Raw genomic sequence first — 19323 nt, forward strand, 5'->3', positions numbered from 1 at the left:
AGAGGCTGCGGACCACCACAGAGACGACTGTACAGCCAAAGGCAGACAGTTCACACAATCTCTTGAATAATCTATTATCAGTAAATAAAACACAGGTGGCCACAAGATTTCACATGACAGTGAGACAAATAAACCTCAATGGTGCTTCAAAAATAAATGTGCAAGAAATTCTGGGAAATGAGGTGGAAAAACCAAAGGTCAGCTTAGGTAGGGAAAGGAAAAATTCAGGAAATTTGAGGATAGAATTCAGTGCAGCATTACGTCAGCTTGGCAAAGTAAAATTGTTCATGATCATCTTCTATTTAAAGCCTTGGAGAACAACGATTGCTTTGGGGATTGAGGGGGCTAATAAATCAATAAAACTTCATCTGGCATGAAAGTCAGGACCAGAGAAGTGTTCTAGGAGAGACTTCCCCCACCAGGATGGAACCAGGAGAAAAGTCACTGGTTTAACTCTGGTTAATGGTGGCACTTGAAATACTGAAGTCTTCTCATCTAGATCTGAAGGGAAGGGCAGGTTCCTAAGATTAGAACCTTATCTTAGAGGAAGAACCACACTTTCACCATATATTATGTCAAGGAGAACTGAAAAACTGACAGCTCCCTTATTGGTGCATGTTATATGTGCCTCTTTGTGCTGCTCCAGCAGACCTCATCCCACTTCACCACATCTCAGCAACCTTTCTCTTCATCTGCCCAAGAAACAGGAAGCCTCTTTTTCAGCAGAGCATTTTCAGACAGCAACAAAAACAAGAGGCAAGGCTGTACTTCACCAAGCCTGACCAGAGCATGCTCTCTACCATGGATTTCATGGCCATCCTCTGCCATTATCTCAGCACCTTTCTTCAGTTGGGCTGCCTGTACAGAAAACCACTCAATTTGATGCTCATTCTAATTGCAGGTAACTTAGGAATACACAGATCCGCTCACACCTTCCCCAGATCCTTTCAGCAAGGCTGGGGAAAGAATCAAAGAAAGGTAGTTCAGAGAACTAGGATTATCCAGCTGTCAACTCCTGTCTAAGCAGATCCTTCTCCTGTATCCATCAGTTGCTTCACTGATGAGAATCCAGTAGCAACAACTTTTCCAGCTGAGGAGACCAGATTCTCCCCCAGCTTTCTTTCTGCTGTTAAACACATGAGAGTTCTTTAAACATTATTTAATTAAGAGCCCACAATTCTAGGGTTGGATGGATTTGAGGGAAGGGATTTGATTGTACTTCGGCTTCGACTCTTTGGAGAATGGAAGGGACTTTGCTTCAATCATAGTGGCAGGTAAATTTGCACCCCGTGGGGATGTTTAAAATTTGCAATTGAAGGCTTGGCTTAGTCTCATGCTTGTTGTGGTTTTGCGCTCTCACTGGGCCAGTTGCGGTCCAGATTGCACGGTTTGCTCTGGGGTGAATAGCAGGTAGACAGTTGCACCTTGAAAGGCGGGAATGTTGTAGAACATAGAGCTACCTTAGGATGGCTAAGGTAGGATGGGATTTGGGAAAGAATGCGGGATACGCTGTTTATGTGGATACATCGCTTGGTTTCTTCACTACCTTCTGCAGGTAAAGTCGAACAAGTTTGTATTTGAAATTCCAGATAACTGCTGCCACTTAATGGAGGCAATATTGAACTGAATGGATCTAGAGTTTAACTCAGTAGAATGCACCTTATATTCCTTAGGTCAGCAACTGGAATCTGTCAGGCCAAATCCTGGTGCCTTGCAGATGAGTTGGGATTACAGCACCCCCTCACCTGAAATTCCCGGTCAGTCAGTATGGCCGTGGCCATTCAGGAGAGCACCAAGTTAGAGTTGGGTCAGTGTCCATCTCCTGGTTGTGTGGATGATTGGTTAGAACATGCCCAGCTGCTAGGTCTTTAATTTTTGTTTTTTATATTGTGTATTTTATGTATTTTGTTTTATTGTAAGCTGTCTAGAGTCAGGTAACAGTGAGATGGGCAGCTATATAAATCAAATCAATCAATCAATCACCTGGCAAAGGCTGCTGGGCATTGAGGCTTTCGGGCCACTCAAGATCTCCCAAACTTTTCAGTATGATCCCCAAAAACTTCTCCCAAGTTTACCATCACCTTGCATTTTGATCATTGCTTGTTCCTTCAGTCCCTGCTTGAGCAAAAAAGTGAGCTATAAATCAAATAACAAATAATCATTTATTGACTCCTAGATGATGGAAAATTAAATGATGGAAAAGACATCCATGCGTTAGGAACGAAAGGAATTGTTTGGTTAGGCTCTGGGTAGGTAAGCTGAGACAGTAAATTAGTGTAATAAATTAGTGAGAAGCCAATAGGACATCAGAGAAGATTCAAAGATTTTCTTTCACAGACATTTTTAAAGGGTCTGTGATGCGTATAAAAAGGGGGTAGGGCTTTGACTGTTTGGTTCTGGCCGCCATTCTGACTTTTTTGACCCACCCCCTGTGGACATGTCTGCATAGCCTGCCTCCTGCTGGTCAGGCAGGATATCCTTAGACCTTTCCTCTCTCAGCTCTGTGCTGTTCAGATGTTTACCCGATTTGCTCTCCCTCTGTAACAGAAGACCGCGTGCCACAGGCTTTCTGCTGGTGAACGGCTGAAGTGAGTCAGGCATTCCTACCCTCTTTTTATAACCTAAAAGCTTATCTTTATTTTGCTTTCTCATAAGCAGCAACCTCCAGAATAGGCCCTTATAAAAGTTATACTCCTAACTTTAGTGCCCCTGTCTTGGCACATTCTTTCCATTGTATGAAGTTATCTGCTGTGCAGTACAGATCACCCATAAAAGCAGTGGGTCTGGGCACATCAGGCCCTCTCCATGATCTCCTCTGGAGGGGGAGAGAGGTGCTTTGCCCAGGGCTCTTAGAAACCCTAGAACAGGTAGGCCTTGCTTAATGCCTGCGCTGTCTAGCAACCATTTGAAGTTACGACGGCCCTGAAAAAGTAACTTGATGACCGGTCCTTGCACTTATGACCTTCACAGTGTCCTGCAGCCCTGTGACCGCCATTTGCGCGTTTCACAGCCGGTTTCCAACAAGCAGAGCTAACAGAGAAGCCAGCAGTGAAATCAGAAGTCGCAGTCATGTGATGTCTCACTCAACAATCGCAGGTGTTTGCTTAACCACCGTGGTGGAAGTGAGGTCATAAGTCTGTTGTGGTCACGTGATGCCTCGCTTAATGACCATGTTGCTTAGCAAGGGAGTTGCCAGTCCCAGTTGTGTCATTAAGCAAGGACTACCTATAGTTCCCCAAGGCTGTTGACCAACCCTTGATCAATTCCCATTTCATGTGCACAAAATTACCTCATACAGCTTCAATGTACATTAGATGTGACTCTCCCCAGGAGGAGCTAGTTCACAACTTGGGGATCCCTCTGGCCTTGGGGTTCCTGCTAGACCAGGAGTGGGAAACTATGGTTGGTGTGGGGGGGGGGGCGGCTTTGCCAGTTTTGGCTGGTGGATCAGTGTGTGTGGACTTCAACTCCCAGAATTCCCCAGCAAGCATGCTGAAAAACACTGATCTAGATGCCCTGTTGAGAATCTGCCCCCTTACGAAGTAGAGGCGTGTGTGGACTAGCTGACAGGACACCCACCCTCTGGGACTTCTCCCCTGGATGTATTTTCACTCCCATTCCTTCTTGCATTTTCACAAGCAGGAGAAGACCATACTATTCCTTTGGCCTTAGTTGAGAGTGGGGGCCCATTGTCATTGGAGTCCATTGGGGTTGGGTGGCTAATACATTTAAATAAATAAAATAAATAAATAGGAATGTTCTTTTTGGATTTTATCAGCTGTTTTATTGTGATTTGTGGTGCATTACCCCGAGATCCTCTGATTCAGGGTGGGCTACAAATAGCATTTAGTAAATATATAAAATCTATTTTTTCTCATATTTTTTTCTGGGCGCTAAGAGAGATCAGTGCCCAGTGTCAGGGAAAGAGAAGTCAGAGTGATAAAATAGAAAAAGCAGAGTTTGTACGGACTTAGAACTTACAGTTAGCTATTATTATGTCTCAGGAATGACTGCCAATATTGCCTATTGATTGCTTTGCCCAATTATTTCCTAAAACCAACAAATAGTTTTATAGAATGGCCTCTACAATTGTAAACTTTTGGCAATCGTAAACTTGTTCGCTCTCTTTTTTGTAAATTTTATTAAAACCTTTGCAAAGAACATAAAAACTAACACAAAGTAATAAAGAAGCAAAGAAGCAAAGAAGCAAAGAAAGAAAGAAAGAAAGAAAGAAAGAAAGAAAGAAAGAAAGAAAGAAAGAAAGAAAGAAGAAAAACGTGCAGAAAGAAAGAATAAAAAGAAATAAAAAGAAGAATCTTCTGATTTCTTTGGCAGCAAATATAAGTACAATTATGAAATCAATTCTTACAAAAAATTAAGAAGTTCCCTTTTTTCTATTATCCAGGTTTTTTTCCCTAATCATCAAAACCATAAATCATAAGTGCATTCATTCCTGTTTCATGAAAAAAGTCAGTAAGGCAATGTTTCTCAACCTTGGCGACTTGAAGATGTGCGGACTTCAACTCCCAGAATTCTTGAGCCAACAAGCAGCAGCCTCTAGAATAGGCAAGCGGGCTGAGGAATTCTGGGAGTTGAAGTCCACACATCTTTAAGTTGCCAAGGTTGGGAAACTCTGCTATAAGGAGTTTCCAGTCAGCCATAAATGTGGACATTGTTTTTTCTCTAATCAAAAAAGTTAGTTTAGCCATCTCCACAAGTTCCATCGCCTTCACCAGGCATTCCTCCATTGTGGCAGTTGTAAACCCTCTTGTGTGTGACAGAGGAGACTCTGCTCCATGGATAGAAGCTAACACCACAGTTAATCTCTTAGTCTAAAAGGTGCCATGAAATTCTTCGCTGTATATGGATATATGGCGCCTAGCAAGACAGGTTTGTTAACAGAAGAAAGACTCATTGCAAACGGGCAACCAGAATATGTAAGCAGATGTCAGTAATATATTTTTGATTTACCTTAAACAAGAGGGGAAAACATGGCAGTGAGATGTGTAAAAATTTGGCCAGGCATAGTCAGTTATGACTACAGCCCTTCCTAATCTGTGGACCGATCCAGATGTGCAGAATATCAATCCTCATCAGACCCAACCAGGGCCATACAGGTTAGGGATAAAGCGGATTGAAGTCAAACTCTTGGGGCAGGCTCCCAAGTGGGTAAAGTTTTTCAAGAGGACAAGTAGGATATGCAACAGAAGGTTATACCACAAAGTATGGTTGCTCACCAATACAGCCTTGCCATTTTACCCAGTTCCTGAATTCCAGTTTGCTTCCCATGATCTCCAATATTCAAATTTCTTTCTGGGTGCAATTCAAGGTGCTGGTTATCACCTCTAAAGTCCTGAATGACACAGGCCAGGTTATCTGTGGGACCACTTCTGTCTGAGGGTATCTGCCCATTCCACCAAATCACATAGGGTGGGTGTGCTCCAGGTCCCTTCCCTTACATGTTGCCATCTGGTGGGACCAAGGTGTCTTCTCAGTAGCAGTCCCCACCATTTGGAACACCCTCCCCATGACATCCAGAAGGACCCCACCCGCTGTGCTTTCTGGAAGGCCTTGAAGAGCTGGCTCTTCCCACAAGGCTTGGGGGTAGAGTGAGACTGGAGCCCAGTAAAATTGTTTGTAGATGTGTAGGAATGTGTTGTGTTTGGGGATGCCAGGAATTTTTGTGATAGTTTTCTTTTTTGTTTTTATCGCTGTTTGTAAGCTCAAGGTTATGGTGCATAAGTCAAAATAAAATAAAATAAAATAAAATAATAAAATAAAATAAAGCCAAAGTCCAGTTGAATCAGCAGAGGAGGTCAAAATCTGCAAGATGGCAGGAGTGGTGTTGCAATCTAAGCCCTGCCCTTTTTGTATATGCCTCGTCCACATATACACCCCCCCATCCAAGACACCAATCTTGCCATCTTTCAGATGTCTTCTAAGGACTCCTGTGTTTAGCTCTCCCACGTTGTGGTTGCAATTATTCACTTCCCTAATCTACTTCTGTGAGTAGTGCTATTTTGTCTACCTAAAGTCAAAATATAGAAAAATGAGAAGGTATTCATTCTTTATTTTTTATCGCTGTATCTAACTTTGATGAAAAGAAACCCATGTTATGAAAAGTTGTTTTTATGATTTAAAACCATAAGGAAGACTGGTTGAAAATGGTCCTCCTTATGGCTTTTACAGCTCTCATTTTATTTAAACGGCCTTCTATATATATGGATGGATGTCCCTACAATCTGCTAATTAATTGCCTGTCCAAGAAATTATCATTACATGTTGGGATGCTTTATTTATACAGTCCCAAGAGCTACATTTTCTTCCTGCTTAATGGATTATATGCCCCTGTAGTTTTGACCTGACAATAATTCTTGTTATTTACTTTAAGATCAAAATCAGTATATCTTTGACGATGTTCCTTTGTTTATCCCAGAAACGTTGAAGGAATGTATTTAAGATTAACACTGTGCGCCATTCAAAACTGATATTGTGGTTTATACATTCTTGTATTGGAGCCATTGTTCCTGCAGGGGTTTCAGCTGTGCAATTATGTTTAATGACCTATAATTCAACAAATAAATAACTTTGTTAAAAGCACAGTGTCAATGTTACTATTAAACTTTGAGAGGTAGCACATTCAGGACCAAATCATACATCAGCTTCAAAGACAGCTGGCCATGCCATCAACTAGATTGAAGTAGTTGCATCGGGCAGCCACAAACTTTTCGGAAGACTGCTGTTCACACTTGACATTTTACCTAGTGGGTTCCCAAATTAGGCCCCTGTCATGTGCAGTGAAAGAGACTGTCCCAAAAGTTGCAGGGGCAAGTCCAAAAAGCAAGTCCTCTTTTAGAGTGATTAAAATGTCCAACCCAACTTCCATTTCAAGGGCAGTCCCAGATGTATTGTTCTGTAGCCATTCTATCAGAAGTTGCTAGAACATGGATCTCCCTGGTCATACTGAATAATAAACAAACATAAATGAATGATTTCTAACCGGCCATACCAATATTTCCAGCTGGTGTGGCAACATTTTACGTCAGTAGCAGTTCATCCTACGTGACTTTTTCCGAGTATTTCAAGAGAATTTCCTCAATGTGCTGTATGGAATAGAGAAGTTGGCTGAAATGCTTTCTCACTCAAGTCCAAGACTGAGAAACAGCTAGATGAGGAGTGAGATTTGGTATCATTTCAAAACATTGAATATAGGGCTTTAATACAACAAAAGAAACCTAAATATATACAATACAAAAAGAAAACATGAAATAAAAACCAGCAAACAGTTGTATATATTTAGAAGATAATACAGTTCAATTTTGGCCAAGTCAGCCTTGGGTATCTGGTGTACAAATATCTTCCCAAGGACATATAACCCTTTGCAGCAATGGAGGCATAATAGATCCAACATTCTTCCTAAACAGAGAAATCCCCAATTTTAGGAATAATGTTCAACAGTTAGTAAAGGAGTTTAAAACTTAATATATTAACAAATATTTGGATAGGCCAACTGGTTGTACCGTATTGGTTTAATATTCTCAGTGTTGTTTAAAAAGTTTTATTTTACTATGAATAACGCATTTATCCCTAAAATGAGATAAATTGCATAAGAAATTCAATATCCTAAGCTTCATTCTGCAGAAATGGCCTTGGATTTGAGGGAGGTCATCTTAGTACCTCCCAATGCCTTGGAATGTATTTTGCAGAGGCGTCAGTGCGGGAAGCAGTTGGGGTGGGTGGGGAGAGGCAAATGACAGCCCAGTGTCGTGACAGAAGCTCTGCTGCTGTTGAGTAAGTGTTGTGATATTGCATGCACATACAAAAGAGGCGGAGCATGTGTTGTGATGCTGCAATGCTGGTTTCATCATTTTGACAAAAGCCTTCGATCCTGTAGATGCCTCCGGTGTTCTTCTCTAGAGCTTGGATTCTATTTTCATGATGTGCTCCACATTTCAATCAGGCATATCATCTCTAAGCAAATATTTCAAATGATTTCTGTACTGTAAATCCTACAAAGCATTGGCATCTCAGGGATTATTATCTATATAAATATTATATTATATTATATTGCCAAGAAAACTACATGGATGTCTCTGTAAAGTCCACCAAGTGTCAGGTGGAACCCAAAGGAGGCCTTCTATATGTACTTTCAACAACTTCAAAATTCTTAGTAGTCAAGCTAATTAACCATCCCATGTAGAATTTATAACCTAGCTTTATCATTCAGTCTGCTAACATTATTAGCCTGAAAAGAAACCTACCCTGCTAAGATTCTACTTACTCTTTTTTCAAGAACTACACTCTGAGAAGGTATAATTGTCATGTTCACTGATTCAATGTAGTTTATACATCGTAACGTTTCACATGCCATGGCACTGACTTGCGTTTCTGCTTGGGACAGAGCTGCTGTGAAACCTTGTACCAAGCTCTGAATCTGTGTTCATTTCAATGGAATGTGTTTGGGTTATGTGCTCTGTTCAAGTACTTTTCCCGCAGACCACCAGAGACTGTTAGGAGCACCTGGGATTGTGAACTTGGGAAGATTCTACGGGGGGAGGGAACTCATTTACACCGAGGGTTTTTAGTTTTCATTTGGCGCGTTTTTATCATTCTCAGCTTTCTCTGTGATCCTGCATACTATTCTTTAATAAATCAGATATCTTTGAATTCCTGCTCATGAGTCTGATAGTGTTTTAGAATAGGCAACCATTACATAAAGCTGAGAATCACCAAAGTTGTACCATTAGCTCCTACCAAGATTAGTTTCTTGTGAGGGAAAATAGTTAACGATGGCCGAGTCCAAACTCACGATCAGGGGACTTGAGGAGACAGCTAGCTTGATGCCTGAGTTGACGGTCAAGAGTGGAGAACTGAGCCTCACCCCAGAACCTGCAGATTTCCAGGAGGAATCGAGTTCCAGTCCTGAAGTAGAGGAATCTGATGATGGGGGAGAACCAGAGCAACCGGCACCCAGTGAATCGCCCGCAGAGTTGTTCACCTGGGATGAAATGGGAGAACGCCAGCCAGGGACGTCCCAGGCGTCCTGGAAGTACCGATTCCCGCTGACCCCAGATGTAGAATCTACCACGGTATCAACAGAGAGACAGCCTAACAAACGAGGGAGGGAGGAATCTCAAACCCCTGAAAGGCTAAGAGTGATGGAGGCCAAAATAGAATCGATGGAGTACATGCTAAGAAACCTGTCTCTGTCATTGGGGGGGCAGGGGAGGCGCGGAGGAGATCCCAGCTTCACGCAACCATCCCCCATCCTCCCATCTGGACCACTGGTGGAGCGGGGCCAGAGACGGCTCTGGGATGAATCTCCACCCTGCAGGGCTCAACCACCAGTGTCCCCACCCCGAAGAGGGAGAGCTACTGTAACCTGGGGCCCAACCACTCAAGCAGCTGCAGATTCTGCTCCAACAGGAGTGGGGGTGAGAGACTTTTCTGTCAAATTTGATGGGGATCCAACCAAGTTATCTTTCTTCCTAACTAATGCTAAAAGTTACATGAGGCAGTTTGGAGCATACTTCCCTTCCAAAGAGGCTAAGATAACTGCCATTACCACCAAGTTGAAGGGTCGAGCGGCTGACTGGTATGTTCAATTAAATGAGGCTGACTCCCCTGCACTTGATTATTTCGAGGACTTCATGTGGGTGTTAAAGCTGCATTTTGAGGATCCTCTGGCCAAGGCAAGAGCTAAGAAGGCACTGAAGGATCTTACCCAGGGCCAACTGTCTGTAGCTGATTACACCCTGGAATTTAAGGCTCTAGCTGGGAAAATCCCCGACTGGTCTCAGTCAACCTTAATAGAACGGTTTAAAGAGGGACTCAACCGGGATGTCCTATGGTGGGCGTTGTGTAGGGACGACCCAGAGTCATTGTACGAATGGATCTGTCTGGCAGGCAAGGCTGAGCATGCTCAGCATACCTTCATGCACTCTAGAAGACCTGAAAAACCACCAGCCACCATGAGGGGACCCCAAAGTGCTGCGGCTGCTGCCCGGCCAGGCTATAGAGCCTGGGATGAGGAGAGAGATCGGTGCTACGCGAGGGGTCAGTGTCAAGCAGCTGATTGCTCAAAAGCCAAGGCTGGAGATTGAGCGGGCAAGCCACTGGCCAAATTGCCCCCCCCTCGTGGTGGATGACAGCAGCCAAGGGTGCAGCCGACACTGAGGAAGTATTCTACTTCTCGGGAGAGGCTGAAGTTGACTCTAAGGAGCCGGCGGGAAACGCCAGCCACCTGCCATGAAGAGCGCCTGCGGGCAGGTGGAGGAGGATGAGCACAAGGATGCTATGGTGAGTGCTGACTGTCCCACTTTAGCAGTAAAAGTGAAATTGGGCCCCCGCACAAAAACTACAAAGGTCTGGGCTTTGGTTGACTCTGGGTGTTCCAGGTGTTTAATTCACCCTGATCTGGTTGCTGCTTTGGACCTGCCTAGCCTCCCCCTCCAGCAGCCTTTGATCTTCACACAGTTGGATGGTTCAACGGTGGGGGGGGGGGCGGCGGCACCCCATTTCACTGGAACTGTCGCAATGCAAATGGGCAGCCACCGTGAGACTTTAAAATTCGTAGTAGCACCTGTTGGCAATCCCTTGGTAATTCTGGGGATCCCCTGGTTGATCTATCGAAGCCCATATATAAACTGGGAACACAGAACTGTGACTTTTAAAGATGGGTTTTACCAAGCTCCTACAGCGGAGAGACCTGCACGTGCGGGGGTTGGAAGGGCTGCGGCCGCCATGCCGCGCCCTAACTTGCCACATTTAGAAGGCTTGCCTGCTCAATACCAAGAATTTGCAGACGTATTTGGGGAGATGGAAGCAGATCAGCTACCCCCCCATTGGAAAACTGACTGTGCGATAGAGTTGGTTCCCAATGCTCAATTGCCCAAGCCAAAAATTTATCCAATGACTCAGAAGGAGTTTGAGGCATTACAGGACTTTATTGAAAAAATCTGTCAAGGGGGTTTATTGAACCTGCAAATTCCCCAGTTGGGGCCCCTGTGCTATTCCGGGAAAAGAAAGATGGCACGCTTCGACTCTGTATGGACTATCGAGGGTTAAATTCCATCTCAATTTTCAACAAGTTCCCTCTTCCGCTCATGATGGACATATTAGCTCATTTGTCTAAGGGCAAGATTCTCTCCAAGCTCGATCTTCGTGAAGCCTATTTCCGCATCCACATACAAGCTGGGGATGAGTGGAAAACTGCTTTTAACTGCCCACTGGGTTCATTTCAGTACAAAGTCCTCCCATTTGGGTTGGCAAGGGTGCCCAGAGTCTTCATGCAATTGATTAATGAAGTATTACATGATCATTTGTTTAAAGGGGTCTTCATTTACTTAGATGATGTTCTCATTACACTGAAACTGAGGAGGAACACGAACGCCTCCTCAAACAGGTGTTATGCAAGCTTAGAAATGCCAAACTCTATGCCAAACTTTCCAAATGTGAATTCCACAAGACCCAACTTGACTATCTGGGCTATAGGGTGTCTGACAAGGGCATTGAAATGGACCCTGCAAAAATTCAGGCGATTTTAAGTTGGGAATGTCCACGCACCTGGAGGCAATTGCAAAGTTTCCTCGGGTTCAGTAATTACTATCGCCAATTTATCCAGGAGTTCGCTGAGATTGCTTTGCCCCTCACTGATTTACTCCATACCAAGGGCTTGCGGGAGACACGCAAAGTAAAAAACCCTGGGGCAGTGTTGAGTTGGACGCCTGAATGCCAGGCAGCATTTGAGAAATCAAAACCCCTTTTCACTGCTGAGCCTATTCTACAGCACCCTGATCCTGAGTGCCCCTTTGTGGTCCAAGTTGATGTTTCTGACTCCTCAGTTGGGGCTATATTGTTACAGAGAGATTCTGAAAATCACTTAAAACCCTGTGCTTATCTGTCCAGAAAATTTTCTGAAACCGAACGCCAGTGGCATGTTTGGGAAAAGGAGGCGTTTGCTGTAAAAGCCGCTTTGGAAGCCTGGCGTCACCTCCTTGAAGGCGCTAAATGCCCTTTCGAGGTTTGGACCGATCACAGGCATTTGGAAGCCCTCTGCACCCCCCGGCGTCTCAGTCCTAAACAAATTCTCTGGGCTCAGTTTTTCAGTCGTTTCAACTTCCAGTTAAAATTTATCCCAGGAAAGAAAAACTTTCTGGCCGATGCTTTGTCACGTTTACCTCAGGACCTTGACCAGGGGGCAGATGTGGTTGGGACTGTTCTCACTGAACCACAACTGGGTTTGGTTGCTGTCACTTGGAACCAGACCTGTGCGCAAGCAACCCTGCCCCCAGCCCAGTCTGGGAAGCAGAAGGTGCAAGTTCCTTGTCGGTTACAGAAGGACTTTCTCCAGGGGCTGAAATCTGACACTTGGTTGCTAGCTAATAAAGACATTGTTTCTTTTGAAAATGTTCTGGCATGGGTGGAACACCGCCTTTATGTACCCGAAAGTTTAAGAGCTGAGATTTTACAGCATTCCCATGATAAACTTGCTGGGCACTTTGGTTTTGTCAAAACATTACATTTGGTTCATCGTCAATTCTGGTGGGCTACCTTGAGACGCGATGTAAAAGACTATGTGGCTTCCTGTCCTGTTTGTGCAATGTCAAAACGTAAATGGGGGAAACCACAGGGGCTTCTACAGCCCGTGGCCAGCCCGTCCCATCCCTGGGACGAGAGTTCTATGGATTTTATTGTGGATCTTCCTCCCAGTCAGAAGAAAACTGTGATTTGGGTTGTAAAAGATTTTTTTTCCAAACAAGCACATTTCATTCCATGTGCATCCATCTGGTCAGCCCCGCAACTGGCGCGCTTATTTCTCATCCACATCTACCACCTCCACAGTAGCCCCTCCCGTTTGGTCAGTGACCACGGGACACAGTTTACTTCCCAGTTTTGGAAATCATTTTAAAAATTGATTGGCACCAAACAAGTGCTATCCATGTCTTCCCATCCTGAGACTGATGGTTCTACTGAGATTTTGAACTCCACTCTTGAACAATTTCTTAGAGCATACATTAACTACCATCAGGACGATTGGGTGGAGTTACTCCCTTTTGCTGAAGTGGCTTACAACAAAGCTGTCCATCAAAGTACCGGGCAAACCCCTTTTTGTGTGGTTTCTGGTCACGACTTTGTTCCCATCCCTGAACTGCCACAACCCCCTTCCCAAACATGTTCTGCTTCTGACTGGGCTGTTAAGCTGGCTGATTCCTGGCCGGTGATTCAACAAGCCTTGGCTGATGCCCAGGCTGCTTACAAGTTTCAAGCCGATAAGCATCGTTCCTTGCAACATGACCTCAAAATTGGGGATCAGGTGTATCTATCTACCAAATTTATCAAGTCACCACAACCCTCTAAAAAGCTTGCTCCCAAGTTCATTGGTCCTTTCCCTATTGTTGGGCTTATCAATCCAGTTACTGTTAAATTGGACCTGCCTCACAATTTGAAACGCTTGGACCCTGTTTTCCATTGCAGCTTGCTCAAGCCTGTCCACCGCTCCTCCCGCTGGCATCCCCAACCTCCTCCTCCTGCTCCGATCATGATTGACGGCCAACAGCACTTTGAGGTCAAGGAGGTCGTTGATTCTCGCAAGCTTCGAGGCACCCTCCAGTATCTGGTCCGATGGAAACACTTTCCTCATCCTGAATGGGTGTCTGCTTGCCATGTTAATGCTCCTGATTTAGTTCACCATTTCCACCTTGCTTACCCTTTGAAGCCTGCTGCTTAGTGTTTTCTTTCTTTTGGGGGGGCAGTATGTCATGTTCACTGTTTCAATGTATAGTATACATCGTAACGTTTCACATGCCATGGCGCTGATGCGCGTTTCTATTTGGGAGGGAGCTGCTGTGAAACCTTGTACCAAGCTCTGTATCTGTGTTCATTACAATGGGACGTGTTTGGGTTATGTTCTCTGTTCAAGTACTTTTCCTGCAGACCATCAGAAACCGTTAGGAGCACCTGGGATTGTGAACTTGGGAAGATTCTACGGGGGGAGGGATCTCATTTACACCGAGGGTTTTTAGTTTGCATTTGGCACGTTTTTATCATTCTCAGCTTTCTTTGTGATCCTGCATACTATTCTTTAATAAATCAGATATCTTTGAATTCCTGCTCATGAGTCTGATAGTGTTTTAGAATAGGCAACCATTACAATAATGGGCTGTGGGAATGACCTCGGGAGACAGGAGGAAGAGCCACAGCCTAGACAATGGTCTGATAAGAGACATCTGAGTCCAAAGAGGGATGCGGGTGGAGAAAACATCTCAAAAGGGACCTTCCCTAGTTCTCTGGACAGTAAAGGCAGGGGAGGGGGGAAGTGCTTTCAGACTTGCAAGATTTTGTTACTGTGACCTTACAGTAAAGGTAGTGTTAGTACTCAGGATTTTGGTTTCCTGTCTGGACTACCTCGGAGACAGGAAGGGTTACCAGATGTCCAGCAAAAGGAGGACATGCCCTCCATTTTGTCCTCATGTCCTCCATCCGGCAGTCCTAGCCTTAAAATCAAATGTTGTCTGGCTTTTTGAATGTCTTGTTTTTAAATAATTTTGGACTGCTTTCACAGCAGTAGTCATTCAAACGTTTGCGTTTTGTGACCTTGTAAATTGTCTGCTTCTTTCTTTCCCTGGTCTGTTGACAGACTCGACAGCCTAGATTTACATTATTTGGTTCATTTCCTGATTCCAGCCATTGGATTCAATTCAGCTCCTTCAAAACTATGATTGCTGTAGATCATATGACCCCTCATACGCTCCTATGGTGAAATTGGGAAAGCGTGTCATTGCTGATTCTATAGAAGAACTTGCTAGCACAAGTTCTTCTTGAAAATAAAGATTTGTTGGAAAAATATTGCAACTAAAAAAAACAGTCTTTCTGATGCTGGAAAAAGAAATTTCCTACACATGTAGGTCTAAATAAATGTCCTCCTTTGCTGGTTCAGATATCAGGTAGGGTTCTACCTGGGGGTGCTTTGGACCAGTCTCTCCCTCTCAGCCCAAGAGCTAATGTGGTCTAGTGGTGAAAGATGCTGATTTAGTAGCAGGAAGACTCAGGTCCAACCATGTGTTAGAACCATGTGTTCTCAACTTTGGCAACTTGAAGATGTGTGGACTTCAACTCCCAGAATTCCCCAGCCAGTCATGTCTCTGTAAACAGAGACATCTGGTAACCCTTCCTGTCTCTGAGGTAGTCCAGACAGGAAACCAAAATCCTGAGTACTAACACTACCTTTACTGTAAGGTCACAGCAACAGAATCTTGCAAGTCTAAAGCACTTCCCCCCTCCCCTGCCTTTACTGTCCAGAGAACTAGGGAGGGTCCCTTCTGAGATGCTTTCTCCACCCCCACCCCTCCTTTGGACTCAGATGTCTCTTATCAGACCGTTGTCTAGGCTGCGGCTCTTCTTCCTGTCTCCTGAGGTCATTCCCACATCCCTTTACACCTTCTCAGAGTATACTGTAGTTCTCGCAAAACAAGTAAGTAGAATCTTAGCAGGGTAGGTTTCTTTTCAGGCTAATAATGTTAGCAGACTTCATGATAAAGCTAGGTTATAAATTCTACATGGGATGGTTAATTAGCTTGACTACTAAGAATTTTGAAGTTGTTGAAAGTACATATAGAAGGCCTCCTTTGGGTTCCACCTGACACTTGGTGGACTTTACAGAGACTTTACAGGGATACAGTAACAAAAGCCGGACAACATTTGATTTTAAGGCTATACTGTGGCTGGCTGAAGAATTCTGGGAGTTGAAGTCCACACATCTTCAAGCTGCTGAGATTGAGAAACACTGTGTTAGAAGCTCACCAGGCATCTTTCCCTCTTATTCTTTCTCTGCTTAATCTATCTCATAGGGCTTTTGTTGTAGGGAAAATTAGGGGGCAGAAGTGCTATGTATAGTACCTTGAGCTCCTGAATGAAAGGCAGGAAATAAATTTAATAAAGATTGAATAGTTGTAGTCATGAAACTTTGTTTTTGTACATGATAACTGCAGCAAGATTATTGTATGCTCAAAGATGGAAAGATTCGGCACTACCCACAATGGAGGAACGGTTGTTGAAAATGATGGACCTTGCTGAGATGGCCAAGTTGACATCTCTGATCAGAGACAAGACAATATCTACATTTACTGCTGACTGGAAAACCCTTATAGACTTTTTGCGTGAAGCAGAAAAAAATGAACCTTGGACTTATGGCTTTGATGATTGGATAGAATGGATTATAGAAAGAACAGAGGTGTGTTGTAACGATAGAGGAAGAGGTAAACTTACAACTGCTGTAAAGAAAATTGGAAGCTACTTCTTTATATCTTTTTTTCTTTCATTCCTATTTTTTCCTTTTTTTTGTTTTCTTGCATTTTTAGCTTTCTCTTTGATTTCTTCCCTTCCCTTTTATTTTTCTTACTTTATATTAGTTGGTATTAGTTTTTTTAATCAGATAGATAGGTGATAGATAGATAGATAGATAGATAGATAGATAGATAGATAGATAGATAGATAGAATAGATGTATATTTGTTGCACAAAGCTGGATGGCCACTCTTAGCTCATAGTACTTGTACTATTATTCTTATAGTAGCTTGCACCCAGGATCTCGTGGTCTTTCAGCCCAGGTCTGCTGAAGGCACTGAAGGTGGCTCCGTTACCTTAAACTGTTCCTTTGACTCCAAATCCACGCCCAAAGTTGGCAGCTACTGGTGGCTTAAAGATCAGAAAGTGGAGGTCAGAAACACCACTGGGGAATTTAAGGGAAGAGTGAAGCTTACCACAGACCTGGACTTCATATTGAAGAAAAGAGCCAATATAGAGATACGGGAGTTGAGGCATTACGACTCAGGAATCTATCAATGTGTGGTGAACATACCTGGACTTCTTGACACCTTTGGGAGTGGGACGGAGCTTCGAGTCATTAAAACACAACCCCAGCCAGGTAAATAGATTTCTTTCACTGAAAAATGAAGGTTTGATTAGCTTGCGTGGCACCCACATTAACCACAAAGTTATCAATAGGGTGGGAATATTTTTTTTCCCTCCTTGCTGTTTCTCCTCTTCTTTAATTTCCAGGTTGGGTTGAAAACATTATTAGATGAAAATGTTTAAATGGCAAACTTTGCCTTTTCCTTCTACATATCAAACACTTTCAGTCTGATTGTGTTCTATTCTAGCTCAGGGCTGTTGGATGCATCATCCCCATCAACCAAATTGCTTCCAAATGGTGCAAAGGGATCACCTGGTGTCCTACTTTCCAGGTGAACCCTATTCTGCTGCCATTACATACATAAGAGGGTCAAAGCTGGAATAATCAAATTGCTCCCTTTGGGATTGTCCATGCTAATTGCCCGCAGTCTTGTTTCCAGTGGCTCAGGAAAATTCTGTGATCTACTGATATATAGCAGTAGATATATAGCTAATTTTAGATTTATTTATTTACTTATTAAATTTATATTAAATTTTGGCATTACCTCCTTTGCCCTTTTTATCTTTTGTCTGTTCATGTCTCTCTCTCCCTCTTTTTGCCAGTGAACTGGTTTTGTTGTTTGCTGATGTTTAATAAATAAGCATCAAGCTATTTTTTTTTTTTTGCTAACTGAATTGAGTGGCCTTTATACTTGCTCTGATCAGATAGACTGGGAGCAGGCTGGGTGCAAACAAAACTGGAAATTGTTCCCCATAATTTTCCAACAGGGGTCAGTGGGAGCAGCAAAAGTGTGATTCTAAGACTGTACACATTTTGAAAATGATTCAGAAAAAGTGCTCCTGAATGTGTGTGAACACAGCACCTTTCTCATATTTCAGGCTTCAATGTATATGGCCTTAAAAATCCAAATCAGTTTTTTTTCTAACAGCCATACATGTGTCAGTGAATTGTTGAAGAGCAAAAACCAGTATGCACACTGCCTGCCCGGCATCAAACTGCACTACACTTCCTGAATTTTGCTTTTTCGTCATTTCTTCTATCTGTCAAAAATCTACCCATTCTACTCTTCCCAGACACCCGTAAACAAATTCCCCTATGGTTTTTGCATCAACTCTTTCTACCTTTCCCTTAAAAGCCACATCAAGCTTAAAGGTTAAAAAAAAAAAATCTTAGAAAGAGTAGGGACTTTGAAGTTGTTTACTTCCCTCTATACAATTAATTATAATTATAATTATTAGATTTTTATCCCACCTTTATATTTGGTCACCTCCAGGCGACAAACACACTAAATACTCCTGCCCGCTATTCCAATTTTTTATAATTTAGTGTACATTACTTATATAATATAATCTATCCATCTAATATATATAATTATTAATTTATTAAACTAAGCATTAACAATACAACAATAAAATAATAAAACTGTTTATAGCTTTGCATAACATTATAAAACATTGCAGTACTAAATAATGTAAATTATAAATTATAATCATGAATAAATTATATATATATATATAGAGAGAGAGAGAGAGAGACAGACAGACAGACAGCATACACACCTATTTATTTATTTATTTATTTATGATGATGATGATAATTTATCACAATGGAATACAAAGTTGTGCTTTTTCTTTTTTGTGACCCACTTTCTCTTTTTGGATGATACTGATGGGGCCACCCTAAGGTTGCAAACCAGAAAGGGAGATCAGAAACCCCCCCCCTGCTTTTGTCAAGCATCGTCTGTAGTCCTGTTGTCTGATTCTCTCTTTGATGTCTGGATTTGTGCAGTGCCTAAAGCTTCTTCCTTAGATGACTCCTTGGTGCTGTTCTGGCTTCTCCTGCGTGGCATCCTTTGTGCCTTTGGGATGACCACCCTTGTTCTGGTGACACGTCTATATTATGAGAAGACAAGTAAGTGCTCTCTGGGGCCTTCTATTTTCTAGGGGAGCAGAACAAATTTGGTAAATAAAGCAATAAACCAGAGCTCCTCAGCACTCAATTGTACAGGAAAGGCAGCAATTCTGCATCTCTTGCCTGAAAAAGAAACATTCCAGATGTGTTGGAACTGCAAGTCCCAGGATTCCCAGCCAGCTTGGGTGTTCCAGTCCCAAATGTTGCTGGGGCATGTCAGGTGGGGGACTGCTATACTACCAGAATTCAATCCAACATTCCCATTAGAGATAGTCAATTTTTGAAATGTGTTTCTTATTTTTGTGAATCTGTTTATATTTGGAGTTTAGTTTTAAGGTGGGGTTTTTTTGCAGTTTTTTCCTTTTGGGGAATATGTCTAGTTTGTCAGCTATGGGATTTATTTATAAAAGTTCACAGGTTTTGCTTTCGTGGTGGTTTCACGTTTACGCTTTGGTGTTCATCTCCGTGCATTTTGCCAAAGACGTACAAAGGTTTTGCAAA

General features: G+C 42.9%; 1 protein-coding gene across 1 annotated transcript; it reads left to right on the top strand.

Moving 5' to 3' along the window:
• The first annotated feature begins 1767 nt into the window (after window positions 1-1767).
• Window positions 1768-18854, top strand: LOC134489877 (natural cytotoxicity triggering receptor 3-like). The gene is made up of 3 exons (XM_063292749.1): window positions 1768-1807; window positions 16540-16923; window positions 18700-18854. The coding sequence occupies exons 1-3, from the start codon at window positions 1768-1770 to the stop codon at window positions 18852-18854; spliced, it is 579 nt and encodes a 192-aa protein (XP_063148819.1).
• The last annotated feature ends 469 nt before the right edge of the window (window positions 18855-19323 follow it).

Source organism: Candoia aspera, chromosome 2 (assembly GCF_035149785.1).
Source record: "Candoia aspera isolate rCanAsp1 chromosome 2, rCanAsp1.hap2, whole genome shotgun sequence".
Lineage (NCBI taxonomy): Eukaryota > Metazoa > Chordata > Lepidosauria > Squamata > Boidae > Candoia > Candoia aspera.

Bases quoted from the DNA above. Each gene is read 5' to 3' on its own strand.
- LOC134489877 (XM_063292749.1), top strand. From the start codon at position 1,768: ATGGCCGTGGCCATTCAGGAGAGCACCAAGTTAGAGTTGG. The intron at 1,808-16,539 runs GTCAGTGTCCAT...GGCCACTCTTAG, and splicing joins GAGCACCAAGTTAGAGTTGG to CTCATAGTACTTGTACTATT. The intron at 16,924-18,699 runs GTAAATAGATTT...GGATTTGTGCAG, and splicing joins TAAAACACAACCCCAGCCAG to TGCCTAAAGCTTCTTCCTTA.